The following is a 19,929-nucleotide window of genomic DNA, read 5'->3' on the forward strand; positions in this document are numbered from 1 at the left end:
CTAAAAATAAAATTACTTACTACGTTCTGCTTTGTCTTTCTTGAACTGATAATAAATATCTGTGATAGAACTCAGCAATACTTGTAGCTTTTCTGGACTAGAAGGGGGTGGGGGTGGGTGGAAACAAAAGGTTAATTATAATGAATGTAGGTCAGTCCAGAAATCAGAGTATGTTCAAGCAATGAATGTGAAGTTGTCACTTACTTTCTGTCTCTGGGATGTGTGCCTTCCTGATTTGCCCAGGTATCACTCAGCAATCCACCAGGAGACAGTTTATCTTCAATGTCCTGAAGACTGGGCTCTATTGTTCCCCGAGAGCTAGAAAGCTGCTTAAGAACAACAGTTTCACCACTACCATTGCCAAAAATCACAAGTGATCTTGCACTTTAGATGGGATTTAGTGCATTTTCACTTTAGTATAGTTATAATAAATAATAATAATAATACCACCTCCATGACCTAGTCCTCACTTGACTAATTGTCTCCAACCATAGGAATATGCCTAGACAATTTATGAAGTATTTAGCAGCTCAAATGTTCACTCTAAGAACATACAAAACATGGCGTTATTAGGAAAAGTATCTTCTATGGAGTTAATATTTCTGCTAATTAACATTTATTTTCTCAGTAAACAGTATCTTCTCTTTGTCTCTCTCTTTCACCTATCTTCATGCTTTTTCTCCTATACTGCCCAATCCTGGAACTTCCTCCCTGTTTCAGTGCATCAAACTCTTTCTCCATGAAGCCTCATAACACCAACCTTCAACCATACAAATGCTGCAACCAACCCATTACAAAAGACAAGAAAAATACAGTAAGATAGTCTTCCTCTAGATCTCCCAATGCATTTTGTGTTGTTTATTCACACTGTTAATGCTACAGAAACAATACTACTTGAAGATAGCAAGCTGGCTTTTGTTTCGGCTTGCATATCAAAAAATTATTAACTGAATTCTTATTGCATGATCTTTATTTTGTTGAGGTGTGTGCGCGCACACACACACACAAACACACACTTTTAAACAGAGGAGATCTGAAGTCACTGAGAAACATCAATCATGGAACTCCACAAGGTCATAAAAAATAACTTTCTAACCATACGACCTACCTAAAAAAAACCCACCTTTCCATGATATTTGCCCAAGTTAATGTATTATGTGCCTACCATTTTACTTTAATATTATCTGTTTCTGTAATTTGCTAATAAAATCAGTTTTTATTTCATGACAACTGGGTTCAGGAGCCCAATATTGACAGAGAATCAACAAAGAGCCCATCAGAGATACCATCAATATACACCACTACCTCTATATAACCTCTATATAACGCCACCCGATATAACACAAATTTGGATATAATGCGGTAAAGCAGTGCTCCGGGGGCGGGGGGGAGGGGGAAGCTGCGCACTGCGGTGGATCAAAGCAAGTTCAATATAACAAGGTTTCACCTATAACGCAGTAAGATTTTTTGGCTCCCAAGGACAGCGTTATAATGAGGTAGAGGTGTATCACCCTGAGTATGAAATTCTTGGCATGCCGGAGATGTAATCTCCACTCCCAAGATGAGCCACAAGGGGGAGTTAGTGTGGGCACAGGGACAGCTAAAATCCAGTAGGGTTTATATGCCATACTAGCTCTTTCTGTGAGAAACTCAAAGCTTCACTTTCTCTACATCCCACAAGAATATTCCTCGTCTGTTTTGTATCTGACAATTAAAACTACTCTATAGTTTTTCATTCTCCTATTTACATAGCCTATAGAAAAGGAACAACTTTACTATAATACTATCCTGGGACAAATATTAAATTCTCCATTATTTAATATTTTTAAATTTCCTTTTTTAATCTAAACTCTGCAGATTTCAAAGGACATGATAGTGATATGATTCATACACATTTTACAAAATCTGTGAAGAACTTTGGGATCTTTCCAACTGAAATGCAAAATAAACACATTTAGATTTTTTAAAGCTTGGTGCTAAGATTATTTTTCTGAGTGTCTGATAACTGGGATGACTCCTTCAGTGGACACATTGCTCTTTCCACTAGAATGTGCATGAGAGAGGTTTCAAGGTGCCAGATCAGGGCAGAGCTCACCTTGGGCAGCTCCCTGCAAGTGGCAAAATATCCCTGCAGCTCCTAGGCAGAGGCACGGCCAGGCAGTTCTGCACGCTGCCTCCACCCGCAGCCCCGGCAGCTCCCATTGGCCACAGTCTCCAGCCAATGGGAGCTGTGGAGCCAGCACTCAGAGTGGGGCAGGGGCAGCGGATGGAGGCCTCATGGCTATTCTTCTGCCTAGGAGCATTGACCGCAGAGCTGCCTGGCTGTACCTCCACCTAGGAGCAGCAGGGACATGTTGCCGCTTGCGAGAAGTCTCCCGAGGTGAATGCCACCCAGATCCGGCACCCTGAAATCTCTCCCATGCCCCAGACCCGTGTCCTGAGCCCCTTCCCACACAAACTCTCTCCCAGAGCCCATGCCCCGCACACCCTCCCAAAATGCTGGTTTATAGAACTTTCCAGTTGGTAAAATGCCAGATAACACAGCTGTATTTTTCTTTAGAAAATAACCTCATCAGAATTTTCGTATGCTAAGAAATTCTCAGAAGAAGAGGAAAGCTGCTAAGAAAATCTAGAGATTTTCCTTTGTAGAAAGCATCTTTCAAAACTGCACTTTTGGACTTTTATGCAGGTACACTCAATATTTTGAGGAGAACTTCTCATTACAATATTAGACACTTACAAGCAATAGTTTAGTATGTATCTCTGAAATTTCATCCATTTCTGTTTCCAAGTGGATCTGCATCAGATTTTCGTATCTGTTCATAAAAATGTAATTCAGTTAAACACATGACTGCTGTTCATACTTTTGTATTAAACAAACAAAGAACATGTTTTGGGGATCATTTTGTTCCTAGAACTGAAAACAAGAAGTTAATACAATTGTCTACCCTGTCCTAACAAAAGTTAGAAAGTTAAAAAAAAATCCACCAAAATTATGTTTAACTTTGAGAAGCAATCAATTTAAAGCTTCCCTAAACAACAAACAAAACATTAGTTCAGTAACAGACTCTTGCCCCTTCATTCCATATTTTCACTGAACCATAAAAAAGTTTTAAACTATTTGCATTCCTAGCATTCCTGCTTTTCACTCATTACTTGTATTCTATAGACAGCTGAAACGTCTGATGTAATCACTTCAATCTATTCCTGAAATGTACTCCTTAAAAATAGTCAAACACATCAAGCACCAGTTCTCCAACGACTATGGAAACATCTTGGAAAACCTGGGTTATAACCAAATATTATAGGAAGGGCTGGTAGCACTTCCTATTAAGGTTACCCAACCACTTCCCATTATAAGACCCAGTTTTCAATTGCTCATAACTTTTGCTAAACTTTAACCCTTTGGGTTGAAGTTTTCAATGCCAGGTGACTGCCTCAGACTGAATTTTTTCAGAAAGATTCAGCCAAAATGATTCTGCTGTTTCCAAGAATGAGGATAGGGAAAAACACATTGTTTGCCCATGTTAAAAAAGTCTGGTGAGCTTTTTAATTAATTAATTTATTTTTTGACAAGCACTTGCATCACCATACTTTGGAGCAAAGGATTTGAAATTCGGCATTGAGGTGGCCCTTGTATCCAGGATGTGCCTTTTGCTACCCCAGTGAAAATCTGCTCAGATTTGACCAAGTTATAAGCCTTTGAAAAATTGCAGTTTTCATATGCTCAGTAAAGCTGTGATTTCCAGCTCACGTAGACATACCCACACTACTTGTGCTCTAATTAGCTTGCTAAAAAGAGAACTGAGGATGCCATGGTGCAGGTTTCAGTGTAGGCTGCACAAACCTACCCAGTCCCGCTGGATACATACTCGCTTGTGCAGCCGTGCTGTGGTGTCCTCACTTCTACTTTTAGTGAGCTGGAGAGTACAGCAAGCATGGGTTTGTCTACATTAGCTGCAAATCACAGCTGCAGCGTAGTCAAATCCTTAGAGTTTAACAGCTAAAAGCTCCAAAGATTCTGTCCACACTGAGCATGCTCCAGCCCGGGGCTGAACAGTACTTTTCCTGCAATTACAGCTCTGATTGCTGTGCTCTGTGAAGGGACACTAGACATAAAAACAGGGAGAGTGTCTCTCCCGTTCTCAAAATGCACCCCCTACTGGGTCCAGTTAGTGTGGTAGAGGAAGCTGCCTGATTTGAATACAGAGAGTACAAGAGGCAGCCCAGCAATGGGAATAAAGATGGGACAAGGAATCTGGGATGCAGACTGGGACTGTAGGCTCCTGGCGGTGGGGATGTTGGAGGGAAACTGGGACTAGGAATTGGGAGGAGAGACTGGAACAGGTTGGGCAAAGAGACAAGTAGACGGGGGGGAAGGTGGAGGCAGGAGAGACAGATATAATAAGCCAAGGTGTAGGGGTAAAACTGGGACTGGCTGGGCAAACAGACTGGGATAAGATGCTGGAGTAGGTAGGGACATTGAGATTGAAGCCTGGGGAGAGAGAACAGGACTGGGGAACGTGGAGGCTTTTGCCTGGGGGGAGAGGGCAGGGGGAGCAACAGATCAGACAAGGAAAGGGAAGAGAAAAAGACTAGAACTCGGATGAAAAATCTGAGGACTAGAGAAGGTCACTCGCTACACAAGGATGGGGCTGGGATGAGAAAGAGACAGGACTCTGACAGGGACAGGCTGGGTGGGATGGAGCAAAAGGGGTCATGCTCCTGGGGAATGGGCAGAAAAGTCTGTATCCGCTAGAGCACATTCCTCTGCAGAGCCTGGAATGGAACCCCAAACACCCGAGTCTCACCATTCCTCTGCTCTCAGCAAATATCTGTGAAACCAATGGGAAAAGCGTTTCATCCCCCTTAGTGCAGGTCCACATAGAGGATAACAATGTACTACTGCTATTAGGTAGGCCCAGATGCTCAAAAGGAGTTAGGTGCCTACGTCCCTATTACTGGCAGCTAAAACCTGGGTTTGGTACCACTGCAATGCACAAAACCCCCTGCCAAACCCTGCAGGTGCCTACACTTGCTCTACACCTAAGTTTTTGCACTAAAAGTTCCCTAGGTGCCTACATTTCTGCCTTTGAGTATGCACACAGCTTACTCCTGGGGGAATTCTGCATCACTGCACCTGTGCATATTTCATGTACCGTGCATATTTTTAATTTTTTGGGGGGGTAGAGGGGGCAGAAAATAGCTTCAGCTGAAAAGTTTCTGTCGTTCTACCTTTTGCCCACCAGAAGGCGCTGTGCCACAAGAACAGAGCAGCAGCTCCCAGGAGAAAAGAAACTTCTGCAGTTCCACTTTTTGCCCACCAGAGGGTGCTGTGGCACTAGAACACAGTAGCTGTTCCTGGCAAGCCCCAGCTATGATAGCGAAGAGAAAGAGCCTGCCTACTTCACAGTGCCTGTCAGGCCAGGTCGGGAGACATACAGCATGGGGCAGCTGGGCGGTCAGACAGAGCTAATAATGGCTAGTGGGGGATGACAGGGCAGAGCGGGAGAAGGTGCAGAGCTACAGAGGGAACGGGGTAGCTGAGTGGTGGCACAGACAGAGACACATGGAGATGAGGGGAGGGGGTTGGCTGAGAAGGTGCAAGGACACATGGGCAGAGAGGGAGGAGTGCAGAGCTACAGGGGGGGCAGGAGGATGGCTGAGTGGGGGCACAAAGACACATGGGGACAGGGCAAATTTGCCTGACTGAATGGGAGCGGCTAAGGGTCAGCCACGGTCGGCATGGGGACGCTCCCTAACAATCCCTCCCCAACTCCCCAAAACACCTGTTCCATACTTTTCCCACCCATACCCAACAACCCTTCAAATTCATACCCAGGCTCCTTCCCATCAATTACTTCCCTCTTCCTCAGTTCCTCCATTACCCTTGACTCCCCCAAGTCTTTGCACTGCTTCTGAGGGGTGCAGGAAATATGGGTCTGTACTGCAGTTTAAATGAATTATTACTCAGAGTTCTGTATTAATATGGCTAGTAAGGAATCTCAAAAAATGCTGAATCTTTTTTTATCTTCTGTATTGTTACAGACATACTTGCTGACAGGTATTTTGAAATAAATTACTAAAATAACTGAAACTGCTGTGATTATATTGTGTTATTTTGACAAAATATGCAGAATTTTAAAGTAGTGTGTGCAGAATTTTTATTTTTTTGGTGCAGAATTCCCCCACCAGTAACAGCTGCATCTCTGAAGGTGTCTTGTCACCTATCTCCTAACTAAGTCACACAGTGATTGACAAAAAGGGGAAAAGATAGGTGTTCAACCACCTAAATCACATACGGGGTCCGAATGAAACGAGAGCAAGTGACAGAAAATGCATGTATGAGAATGACTGTATGGCGTGGTGGTTAACACACTCACCCAATGCGTGGGAGACCCAGGATCCAATTCCCCTGCTCCAATGACTAATTTATTTATCCAGAGTACAACAACTTCAATGGGAGAGAATGAGGGCACGCCACATGAGAATATCTCATCACCCAATGGTTAGAGCACTCACCTGAGAGGTGGGAGATCCCTGAGCAAGTCTTCCTCCCCCTCTGGCAGAGAGGGGGCAATTGAACCTGGGTCTCCCACATTCCAGGTGAGTGCCCTAAACTATTGGTCTAAAATTTAGAAAGTGGGCACCACCACCGGAAATAGCTCCTTGCTAAAACAGCCCCAAGGCATCCAACTCTAAAGAGGATACCCAACTTCAGAACCGCAAACAGGCACCTATATCCATGAGAGGAGCAAGGTTTAGCATATATCCCTCTCATTGGCATCTCCCACTGGCTAGCTTAGGTGCCTCCATGTCTAGTGTGGTGGCTTTTGTGAATTGCAGTCTCAGGTAGAGCCCTGCGGCAGGTCTGGGATCCCATAAGTCCTGCAAGATCTGCTGCCATAGTAGCAGGAGAGGGTAAAATGTAGTTTGTTGTGGGCAGGATCGGATGGGGGGCAGCAGGGAACATCCTATTTATGACAAACTGATGAGAGATTTAGTATTTTCCCACAAATTACACTAAATCTCTCATCAGTTTGTCATAAATAGAATTTCAGCAATGTAAAGCAAGTTTTTCTCTTTTTTAAAAATAAAGGTTTTAATAATTAAATTTAAGTGAGGCCTGGAAAGAGATTTGATGTCGATTATCACAAGAGTTAAAGTATTTTTATATGGTTTAAGCAAGATTTGTTTTATTCTTTTAGTGGTAAAAATTGTGCCTGAATTCTGTTTATATATACATGCTGGTGGGAGCGGGATAAAAATGCAAGAAACAATGCAGGAGCAGGTGGGAGTGGGTATTGCAGGCTGGGATAGGAGTGGGATTAAAAAAAAAAATAGTCCCACGCAGGGCTCTAGTCTAAGGCACCTATCTCTTACCATTCATTGTGAAGGAATTTATGCACCAGGCTTTGAGAATCAGAGTGATTTTTCCAGGTATCTAACTTCTTCGAGCATTCAGCCCTCACTCCTTTAGCTCAAGCAGCGGAGGTCTGTGTGGTGGATCTAAAGGTGTCAATGTGATGCTAAAAGATGCATTTTCTATTTTTTCAGTGTGATTTTTTTAAAATTAAGGAAATCATGCAAAAATCAGTATATTCAAATAATATTTTTAAGATTGCAAAGACAAGCACTCAAAAATTAGGCAATGCCAGAATTAAGACTGCGTGTGCAACCTTAATTTGACCCTGTGTGTGCATACAGTAACTCCTCATTTAAAAGTTGTCCAGTTAATGTTTCATTGTTATGTTGCTGATCAATTAGAGAACATGCTCGTTTAAAGTTGTGCAATGCTCCCTTATAATGTTGTTTGGCAGCTTTCCGCTTTGTCCACTGCTTGCAGGATTCTCTGAAAGAGCAGCCCCTCCTTGTGGGGATTAGAACCAGTGGGCCAGCAGCCCCTCCCTCATTTGCTCCCCTAAATTCCCTGTAAAGTATGTGGCTCGGCAGCTGTCCAGCAGCAGTTCAGATGGCCCTCCCCCCACTGCCATGCTGCTCCTGTCCTGCCCTCTGCCTTGGAGCTGCTCCCGGGAGCTTCCTCCTTGCTGGGAGTGGTTGGGAGGGTGGAGAGGAGTGTTGATATCAGGATGTCCCCTTGCTCCTGCCCCACCGCTCCGTACGAGGAGGGGGATAGGGCTCAGGGACTGAATGGAAGGACCTTGCTGGAAGCTGTTGCTTCCTGTCTGATCTGCTTAAAAGGGCAATGTACTTGAAGTGGTGTCAGTGTACTTAAAGGGGAAATGCATGTCTCTCTCTCTCACTCATGCACACACTCCCCAGCACTTTGGAAAATCAGCACCTGTGCAGCCATGCATGTGCTGTCAGGAGGAGGGAGTGGTGCACTCCAGCTGGATAGCATGGGCTCATCATCATGTTCAGTTTTTACAAGAAGTGTTTGCAGCTACTGCCCTGCATCTATTATGTTTCCTCCCTCTGGCCTCAGTCCATGCTGCCTTGTAGAGTGTGAGGCTACATTAAACAACAGCGTATTAACCCTTGAGGGCTCAGCCGAGTGCTAGTTCATCGTTTAGCAGCAAGGCATTCCCTGGGAAATATCCCACCCTCTAACTCCACCACCTCAACCAAGCTTCACAATCATCCATTGCTGTGTACAATATTAAACTGTTTGTTTAAAATTGTTTAAAACTTATGTATATGTATATAATATCTTTTGCCTGGCAAAAAATTTTTCCCTGGAATCTAACCCCCGCAGTTACATTAATTCTTATGGGGAAATTAGATTCACTTAACATTGTTTCGCATAAAGTTGCATTTTTTAGGAACATAACTACAATGTTAAGTGAGGAGTTACTGTACATCATGATACAGTTTTTAATTCCATAATCACATATGGTTGACTTATAGCAAACATATATATGCGGTATTAAGTACACATATTAAGCATTAATATAGCAGACATGTAGCCCAAATTAGCATGTGCATTTGTTATAATCCTGTTCACTTATCCCATAACACTTTGTATCCCATAACACTTTCCATTAGCTGAAGAAAGCTTTTGCTTAAGTAGGTAGGAAAACCGTCAGTATCATATAATTGTTTCCTCATAGCAACAGTAAGGGAGTTACCCTCACAAACATATTTATTCTGGTACAAGCCTAGGAGGTGTCTTCATGACCCTTAGTACCTGGAATGCATGTGCTCAGAACAATGCTAAGGGTGCATCATGACCTGGAAAGCCTGGGTTTGGAACAAAAGATAAAGGGGTACACCACAGTACCAGAAATAAACAAGGTAAAAAGCTGATTAATTGAATCCAGTTTCAGGTGATGTATATAGTACCTTTTACTGGTAAAGAGGTAGGGTATAAAAAGATGGCTTTAGGGATCTAATTTCAAGGAGCACACCTTCTGCGTAAGGTGAACGTAATACTGTTGCACAGGACTGCTTTCAGAAGATTGGTACTGTGTAGAACCCTTTTCCTGTACTATATTAATAAACCCGACTGAACTGGTTATTTGGTCTCTTAAGTATATTTCATAACGAAATAATAAACCAAAGTGTGGTCACACAATTGACTATACAAATTATTAACACACAATATAATTTCCATAGGACCCCTGCCTCATTCAGTGTACAGGACGAACCTGCTCTAGAGATGAATCAGGGTTGTATAGTGAAGGAGACTCTTGTCTGTAGTATCCCAGCTTCTTCTGTAGCAGACTTTGAAGAGTGTATAGTAAATGAGACAGGAGATTGCAGGAACAGAAAGATGGTGTCATGATTAAGGAATGCAACCTCAAGTCTGCGTGCACAGGCAATTTTAACTCTGGCATTTCCTAACTTGTGAATGCTTGACTTTGCAACCTTCATCATGTTTTTTTAAATGTAGTTTGTTTGTGTCATATTTACAGAAATATTAAAGGCAATCATGTATTACAATGTTAAAATCCACTCTCTGCAGCAGGGACCCCAGGTCTTTAACAGCCTGCCTTCATTACACTTTTATTCATCTTTAAAATCATACGCAAGGCAATCTTACTGCTATAACCGCTACCATATGACTGAACTACTAGATTATTTGTCCTACCCTTTACTGTAGCTCCCTAAGCCATCAAGAGAACTCAGGCAGGGAGGGGGGAAGGAGATAAGAGTAATACACACTACTCAACAGTTACTCTCCTTTCCACTAACTTAAGGAGCAGAATTCAGTGAGGTCCAAGACCACTCCTGATCTCACTTGGTGCTAGGCCACTGCCATCAGTGAAACAATTGTAATTAAAAAGTAATAACCTTTTTTGTGTGCAGACACACGGTAAATAAAGTTATCTTTAAATATAGCTGTCACTGAGAAGAAAAAACTACCAAGTCATCCAGTTTCCACTGGCAGTGCAATGTATTTACTTCCAAAGAACAATACAGTGTTTCTACTCACATTTTTCCAGCTATCTCAATGTTCCTGTTGCAGAAATCCAACTTGATGACAACCTCTGTCTTTTTGTGCACCGTTTCATTGTAGTCTTCCTTGATTATTTCACTGGAAAGAATAGCACCAGTCTATCAAAAATAAGTTTTCACTTCCTTCTTATCACATATCTTTGCCTACAGTAATCTGGTAATGGAAAGTAATATCTCTAAGATTTTACATACTACTGTCATATAAAATGTTATTCCAATGTTCCGGCAGACATTACTTCAGTAATAGTTTAGTAGCTAGAGAGATCTTTCACAATCCTATTAACAACATGAACTACCAAAATCATCATTTAAAATTTTGAAATTCATTACTTATTTGTCATATGTTCTGACACTATACTTAAGTTAAAATTATCCAAACTTCTGTAGGAGCAGATTAAACTAAATAACATGGATACTGAGGATCTAGTGTTCAGAAAGTGGGTGTTCAGAGTTACCCCTGATGAGAGAGGAGGAAATATTTGAGAGACTGTGAAAGTCTACTCACACCCATGGTGAAGGGGAAGGAAGAAAGCTTCAGAAGTCATTGGAAGCCCACAAAATTATGCAATGTGTGAACGACCAGAACAAGTCTTGATAAAGAAACCATACCCAGCAAAATTCAATCAATCAATCACTTACATTAACCATCGTATTCCTTTTCGCATTAATTCCTGGTAAAGCAGCAAAGCATTGGCAACTCTACAGGCATAGCATACAACACCTGTTACTGCCTGACAGAGAAATAAACAATGTCAGTACTAATTCAGTGCTTACAACACTGTAGTTTGTTTCAAGTCAATGGATCACAAGAAAGCAACATTGATTAATATTAGAAGAAATTAGAACATGAAGATGGTAACACAAAATGGGGTCACTTTGCCCATAAATTAGAGTGTATGGGGGAATCCACATATTTATTATGGCAGCATAGTTAAAGCAAAGATGAGTTTTCCATTACACTGAAATTTCTCTGACTCCATTAGGCATGAAAGTAAGTGTCATAATCAAAGTTATACCACATACTCTTGGAGTTCAGATTTAATTTTCTAGAAAGTTACAAGTAAATGTGTTCAGCAGTGTATAGGAATGTAAAGAATTTTTTTTTTAAATAATACATTTAAATTGTAGGGCTGCGGTCCCATTTTTTTGGCGTCCACCCAATTCTGCTTACAAACTTTTTTTTAACACTTGGAATTCTAGGTAGATGTATATCTAAACAAAATCTCAAGCAGAAGCTAATTTAACTTTTTTTTTAATTAAAAGTTATTGATATTATTACTCATAGCTTACTACTTATGCCATGGACTATGATGAATACAATTTCAAATATGAGAACTTTGAAAGACTTTAGGAGGCCTACAGGGAGAAATACATAAGACTTTTGCACACTTTGGGAGATGCACATGAACAGAGTTCTTCACGGGGCACAAATTTTACCACTACCATATATGTGACTCAGTGAAGTCAACAGTAGATACTTGTACACTACCGCTACAGAATATGTCCTGAAAGTGGACTCTCTACTTTTCTCCTATGGAGCTCTGTCAGGCAGGGGAGTTTCAGAAACCCTGTAGGAAAGAAACATCAGAGATTTCACTCTTTTAAAGAGTCCTTGAGACTCCTCTCTGCTACAGAGTTCAGGAAAGGAACTCCTTATTTCTCTCCTGCTTAGCATCACAGGGGAAGACAGTCTCAGATCTGCTTCTCTTCTGCTAACCTTAGACTGTCTCCTATGCACATAACTCAATATGAAATTTCATGCACAAATATTTATGAAGTAATTTTTTGTTTTTAATATTTATTCTTTAAATAAAAATCAGAACTTAATAGATTAAAAACTTATTTATCTGAAAGTTATCTAACCTGTAGGGGTTTTTTTGTTTTTTTTTTTATCTTTTTGTATAAGGCTAGGGTAGGAAAACATTTTCTTTGACTGTAAATGAACTCAACTTGTAAAAATCCATTAGACATATAAACCTGTGGCCTGCAGACCTTTGGGGGTCCACAGACTGTCTATGATTTTCAAAGGGGTCCACAACACCATTTGAAATATTTAGGAGTTAACAAATGAAAATAGGTTGAAACCTACTGTAGTATAATAAATCTTAATTCAGCCCTTTCTCACGAAAAACTCACATTGATTTCAATGCAAGTTTTGCTTGAGCAATGATTTTGGGATTTGGTCCTTAATTTCTTCAGTACTGACTTTCCCCTCAGGAAAATCACAGACCAGCAAAATGCAGATGAGGAATAATAATGGACAGCACTTTTATAATGCTTTTTGCCTTCAAAGCATTTTACAATCATTAGCCACTTAAAACTGATAGTTTAATATAAATATAAGGTACTAATTGAGAGAAAGAGCTTTATATATATATATATATATTTGTCATTTGATACCCTCACACACACATTTATAAAAGCATTGCCCATTAAAAAAACAAACAAGATGGCTCATATTATTCAATTCAACATTAGGTAGCTTTAGTTTATTTGAGATAGCAATTTAATTCTAGTTCTAATTAAATAAATACTCACTTTAGCCATACTGGCATCACTGTCTAAGTCATACCGCTGATGTACTTTAGGAAGTGAAACTGAAACATAAGAGATGGACTTTTATTTTATATTTCATATGTAATAAGTCTGTAATACATTAGTGAATGAATACACAATATACGTTTTGGTTTAGAAACATTTCTTGTGTGTGTTCAGTGAAACATCAAATTTAATAAGAACTGCTTCTGTTAACAGACTAGAAAGACTAATCAGAGCTCAAGAACACTTGAATTTCCAGATATTACTGGAAATTAGAATAAGATTACTTAAAAAGTGCTATTTTATAAAATTCCTTTCAACTTATTTAAATATCGTGGTTCACAAAATAATTTTACAATTCCATGCACATTACTAAATCCTACCTATATTAATGCTCAGGGACCAGGACTTCTTAAAAAATGGTCTAAAATTAGATTTTAAATCCATATTTAAGCATCAAAATAAGTGGCCTGATTTTTCCGAGTACTGAGTACCAGCAGCATCCATTGATGTCAATGGGAAATGATGGATACTCAGTACTTAGGAAAATCAGGCCTGTTTAGGTGCCTAAATATGGACAAACTCTTGATCCAAGATTTTAATATATTTATTAGAGGTCAGAAATATTCAGTAATCAAACCTATTTTCAAAGAACATTTATAAGCAGCCTAATCTTGTTTATTTAAGAACAGGCAGAAAAGACTTTAACATACTTTCTTCATAGATTAATCCTACGATGTTCGCAGCCTCTCTGTTTACTATAATTATAGGATTTTCTTCAGTGGTTTTAGGAAAATGTTGTGCCAATCTTCCAGGCTCTAGTACTAAACGACGGCCTTCGTATATCAGTTCTTGGTTCTGAGAAGTTATTTTTGTCTGTTTGTAGACTAATTCATGAAATATGGCAGCTCTGTAAGAAAAACATTACACTTAGGAAACAACCAGATCAAATTCACTAAAATGCAACAGGATGCAAAAAATTCACAGATTTTTTTTTAAATATACCTTTTATATTTAGTGAATTAAGTATTGGTTTTGTTCCTATATAAATTATTAGATTTACACAAATAATAAACAGTGCGCAGCCTAGCTAAGGCCCTGGGAACTATTGCACAAATTACAAAAATAAAATTAAATTGCCTGCAGAACACCAAACTCCTCTCCACAGATCTGATTTCTCTCAAAGGCCCATCTCCGCAACAGCCTGCATAAATAGATATGTTTTGAAGGGTAATAGACTAGGGTGACTTTGGACCCAGTGAGGGAAGCTACCCAGAGCTCGGAGCTTCTCACAGAGAACACTCTACTCTCAGCCCCTCTCTTAAATTGACAGGGAGTCAGTTCTACTGATGGCAAGTGTGGCAGTATGGCACAAGGAGAGAGGCAGTGTCTCAAGAAGCAAAGTCACAGAACATTTAGGCTTTTATATATAATCAAACCCAGCACCCTAAATGCACACTGAAAACCCATAGGTAGCCAGTGCAGATCATGGAGCACTAGTACCAGGAAATAAAGCATTTGTTGTACTAGAGACTATTGGTTCTTCAATTCTGGTATCCTGTCTCCAACAGCGGCCAATAATACTTACTAGCCATAATCTATCACCTAGTCCAGCGGTTCTCAAACTTTAACAACCCGAGGAGCCCCATTTTGATTTACATTTTTTGCAGACCCTCAAGCCCCTCCACTCAGTCCAGGACCCACCCCCCTCCCCCAAGGCTCTACCCCGCCCCACCTCTTCCCGCCCCTGCTCCACCCCTGCCCCTCCCTCCTCTTCCCTGTCTCCTCCCTCAAGCACACCCCATCCTGCACACCACTGAACAGCTGTTCCACCGTGTGTAGGGGGAGGAATTGATCAGTGGGACCAGCAGCCCCGAACATGATTCTGCTCCCTATCCCAAGTGCACGCCATCCCCGCTTCTGAACAGCTGTTCCCGGGAGTGCAGGAGGTGCTGGGAGGGAAGGGGAGGAGTTGAACAGTGGGGCCAATGGACCCCTTGGAGACACCCTCATTGACCCCAGTTTGAGAAACGTTGACCTAGTCAATTGTCCAGTGCTGTACATTACAGAAAAAATCTTCATGACACCTGCAGGTGGTGATCTTACACCCTGAAGCATGAGAATGTGCATACTAAAACAGGTGTGAACCAATTACAAATATTGTTATCCAGCCCTTTTAAAAATCAATACGATAAAAAGACAGATTTTTCTTAAGGAACAGTAGAAGCGGAATTTGTGAAGCGAAAAGCTAGACTGGAGCTCAATGACACTGTGAGAAGAAATAAAATAGACCCTTTAAAAAGTTTTATATCTTAAAAATATTTTAGCATTACAAAAGATTCCTGTGACATAGTGCTGGGAACAAAACAGCTGAGCCACCACTCTGACCACTTAAACATCAATTAATTCCCCCTGGACGGACCAGACTGTGCCTAATCAGTGGATTAAAATGAGCTCGGAGAGGACTAATGAGCTAATTGACACATTAACACAGAATGTAGAGGAAACCACAGGAAGGAACCAATGTGGGGAGATGCAGGCTAACCGAGCCAGAACTAAGAAGGCTCTCAGGGCAGAGAGATCTCTTCTGTCTCCTCAGCAGAGGGCTGATGTATGTGTAATATGATGCTGTAAATGTGGTGTATAGATCTCTAAAGGTGGTGGAAAAAGCAATGTAAATAAACTACGTGGCGCTGAATAACAATTGAAAGTCTCCAAACAGTCTGTGTAGACACAGCAGAAGACAGGAGCGGGACTTTGCCCTGTCACAATTTCTTGGAGAACATAGTACTTGGCCTCTGTTGTCAAAGGGTGAATCACAGAGAAAAAGAAAGGGACAAACCAATAAGAGGCCAGAACAAAAAGATAACGTACACCTATTCACATCATATATACACACAGTGCTTGACATAGGAGGGCCTTACAAACTTGCAGCACACATCATCATCATACATTTCTTTTGCCCCAAACCAGATAACTGTCAAGGAATGGCTACTGAATCTGTCATACTGATGTGATCTGAGGTCACAGCATTATTTGCCAGGATAAGACAGAAGTAGTGAAAATATGGAAAGAATGCTTACGTATTATAGTTGTGAATATAAACTTTGTGTGAGGTCATTTGCTGTAGCGAAAAGACATGAATTATTCTTCGGTGGAGTATGTCACTGGTCTCTGCAAAAAACTGGTCAAATCCCCAGCATTTTTCCTGATCTGCTTCAAGAATGTTTGCAAGAACAGGCGTGAGCAGTACTTGCAGGCCCCTGTGAATACACAAAAAAGAGACACCACAAGTTGGAATGTTTCTAATTCTGACATTATAAGATCTCCCTATTGGACAGATCACAAGTAGGACATTTTTGTACTTTGAGAAATTCTACAGCATTCCTTTCCTTTACTGTTTGACAACTTCTGTTCAACAACATTGCCTACTGTTTTTCCTGAATAGAGACAGACATACCATATTCACTTTTTCAAAATTTGAGTACCAAATATTTTACCTTTGGAATTTGGCAAATACTGAATCCTAATTTCATCATGAAGGCAGGGATAGGGGCAAGAAGCACTCAAAGAAATGGTCTGAAGTAAACAGGATGAAATTCAATAAGGACAAATGCAAAGTACTCCACTTAGGAAGGAACAATAAGTTGCACACAGACAAAATGGGAAATGAGTGCCTAGGAAGGAGTACTGTGGAAAGGGATCTTGGGATCAGAGTGGATTACAATCTAAATGAGTCAACAGTGCAGCACTGTTGCAAAAAAAAAAAAAAAGCAAACATTCTGGGCTGTATTAGCAGGGTGTTGTAAGCAAGACACAAGAAGTAGTTCTTCTGCTCTACTTCAGTTGAAGCCTAATCAGCACGAAGTATTGTGTCCAGTTCTGGGTGCTACATTTCAGGAAAGATGTGGACAAATTGTGATATGTGATCCGATTTAGTTGGGGTTGCTCCTGCTTTGAGCAGGGGGTTGGACTAGATGACCTCCTGAGGTCTCTTAACAAAAGAACATAAGAACGGCCGTACTGGGTCAGACCAAAGGTCCATCCAGCCCCGTATCCTGTCTACCGACAGTGGCCAATGTCAGGTGCCCCAGAGGGAGTGAACCTAACAGGTAATGATCAAGTGATCTCTCTCCTGCCATCCATCTCCACCCTCTGAAAACAGAGGCTAGGGACACCATTCCTTACCCATCCTGGCTAATATCCATTAATGGACTTAACCTCCATGAATTTATTTAATTCTCTTTTAAACCCTGTTATAGTCCTAGCCTTCACAACCTCCTCAGGCAAGGAGGTCCACAGTCTGCTTTGGCCTTAACTATCTTGAGCAGTTTAGTATCATCTGCAAACTTTGCCACCTGACTTTTTACCCCTTTCTCCAGATCATTTATGAATAAGTTGGTCCTAGGACTGACCCTGGGGGAACACCACTAGTTACCCCTCTCCATTCTGAAAATTTACTATTTATTCCTACCCTTTGTTCCCTGTCTTTTAACCAGTTCTCAATCCATGAGAGGATCTTTCCTCTTATCCCATGACAACTTAATTTATGTAGAGCCTTTGGTGAGGGACCTTGTCAAAGGCTTTCTGGAAATCTAAGTACACTATGTCCACTGGATCCCCCCTGTCCACATGTTTGTTGACTCCTTCAAAGAACTAACAGATTAGTAAAACATGATTTCCCTTTACAGAAACCATGTTGACTTTTGCCCAACAATTTATGTTATTCTGTATGTCTGACAATTTTATTCTTTACTATTGTTTCAACTAATTTGCCCGGTACTGATGTTAGACTTACAGGTCTGTAACTGCCGGGATCACCTCTACAGCCCTTTTTAAATATTGGCATTACATTAGCTATCTTCCAGTCACTGGGTACAGTAGCTGATTTAAAGGACAGGTTACAAACCATAGTTAGTAGTTCCACAATTTCACATTTGAGTTATTTGAGAACTCTTGGGTGAATGCCATCTGGTATCGGTGACTCTTCCAACTCTAATCTATGATTCTAAATTGGAGAAAGTCCAGTGAAGAGCAACAAAAATGATTAAAAGTCTAGAAAACATTACCCTATGAGGGATGATTGAAAAAACTGGGTTTGTTTAGTCTGGAGAAGAGAAGACAGAGGGAGGGCCATGATAACAGTTTTCAAGTACATAAAATATCCTCCTTACCCTCTGAGGATAGGACAAGAAAAAATGGGCTTAAATTGCAGCAAGGGTAGTTTAGGTTGGTCTGGGTAAGGCTAAAAGAGGTAAAAATCAAGGGTGATGTCATGGTAGGGGTCTACTACAGACCACAAAACCAGGAAGAAGAGGTGGATGAGGCTTTTTTTAGACAACTAACAAAATCATCCAAAGCACAGGACTTGGTGGTGATGGGGGACTTCAACTACCCAGACATCTGTTGGGAAAATAACACAGCAAAGCACAGATTATCCAACAAGTTCTTGGAATGTATTGGAGACAATTTTTTATTTCAGAAGGTGGAGAAAGCGACTGGGAGGAGGCTGTTCTAGATTTGATTTTGACAAATAGGGAAGAACTGGTTGAGAATTTGAAAGTGGAAGGCAACTTGGGTGAAAGTGATCATGAAATGGTAGAGTTCATTATTCTATGGAATGGTAGGAGGGAGAACAGCACAATAAAGACAATGGATTTCAAGAAGGCAGACTTTCGCAAACTCAGGGAGTTGGTAGGTAAAATTCCATAGGAAGCAAGTCTAAGGGGAAAAATAATTGAACACAGTTGGCAGTTTTTCAAAGAGACATTACTAAGGGCACAAGAGCAAACTATCCTACTGCGTAGGAAAGATAGGAAGTATGGCAAGAAACCACCTTGGCTTAACCAGGAGATCTTCAATGATCTAAAACTCCAAAAAAGAGTCCTACAAAAAGTGGAAATTCAGTTAAATTACAAAGGATAAATACACCTCTACCCCGATATAACGCTGTCCTCGGGAGCCAAAAAAAATCTTACCGCATTATAGGTGAAACTGCATTATATTGAACTTGCTTTGATCTGCCGGAGTGCACAGCCCTGCCCCCTCAGAGCGCTGCTTTACCGCGTTATATCCAAATTTGTGGTATATCGGGTCGCGTTATATCAGGGTAGAGGTGTATAAACAAAATTACACAAGTATGAAGGGACAAAATTAGAAAAGCCAAAGCACAAAATGAGATCAAACTAGCTAGGGACACAAAAGGAAACAAATACATTAGAAGCAAGAGGAAGACAAGGACAGAGTAGACCTGTTACTCAATGAGGGGGGAAAGACAATAACAGAAAATGTGGAAATGGCAGAGATGTTCAATGACTTCTTGGTTTCAGTTTTCACCAAGAAGGTTGGTGGCGACTGGATGTCTAACATAGTGAATTCCAGTGAAAATGAGGTAAGTAGGATCATAGTCTAAAATAGGGAAAGAACAAGTCAAAAATTACTTAGACAAGTTAGATGTCTTCAAATCACCAGGGCCTGATGAAATGCATCCTAGAATACTCAAGGAGCTGACTAAGGAGATATCTGAGCCATTAGCAATTATCTTTGAAAAGTCATGGAAGATGGGAGACATTCCAGAAGACTGGAAAAGGGCAAATATAGTGCCGATCTATAAAAAGGGAAATAAGGACACCCAGGGAATTACATACCAGTCAGCTTAACTTCTGTACCCAGAAAGATAATGGAGCAAATAATTAAGCAATCAATTTGCAAACACCTAGAAGATAATAAGGTGATAAACAACAATCAGCATGGATTTGTCAAGAACAAATTGTTGACAGGGTAACAAGCCTTGTGGATGGGGGGAGGGGCGGGGGAAGCGGTAGATGTGGTATATCTTGACTTGAGTAAGGTTTTTGATACTGTCTTGCATGATCTTCTCAAACAAAATAGAGAAATACAACCTACATGGAGCTACTATAAGGTGAGTGCATAACTGGTTGGAAAATCGTTCCCAGAGAGTAGTTGTCAGTA

General features: G+C 40.8%; 1 protein-coding gene across 3 annotated transcripts in view; it reads right to left on the reverse strand.

The window, feature by feature from the left end:
• TBK1 (TANK binding kinase 1) overlaps positions 1–19,929 on the reverse strand; it is a 50,784-nt gene that overhangs the window by 7,912 nt on the left and 22,943 nt on the right. For 2 of the 3 annotated variants that reach the window (XM_039502258.1, XM_039502242.1), the window contains 8 exons: positions 16,041–16,220; positions 13,671–13,867; positions 12,958–13,016; positions 11,059–11,150; positions 10,397–10,498; positions 2,741–2,816; positions 205–329; positions 21–97 (listed from right to left, as the gene is read on the reverse strand). In XM_039502258.1, coding sequence (XP_039358192.1) covers positions 21–97; positions 205–329; positions 2,741–2,816; positions 10,397–10,498; positions 11,059–11,150; positions 12,958–13,016; positions 13,671–13,867; positions 16,041–16,220 — 908 coding nt within the window. The remainder of the gene's footprint in view (positions 1–20; positions 98–204; positions 330–2,740; positions 2,817–10,396; positions 10,499–11,058; positions 11,151–12,957; positions 13,017–13,670; positions 13,868–16,040; positions 16,221–19,929) is intronic. The other variant, XM_039502251.1, reaches the window with a different exon arrangement.

Source organism: Mauremys reevesii, linkage group 1, assembly GCF_016161935.1.
Source record: "Mauremys reevesii isolate NIE-2019 linkage group 1, ASM1616193v1, whole genome shotgun sequence".
In the NCBI taxonomy this organism is placed as follows: domain Eukaryota; kingdom Metazoa; phylum Chordata; order Testudines; family Geoemydidae; genus Mauremys; species Mauremys reevesii.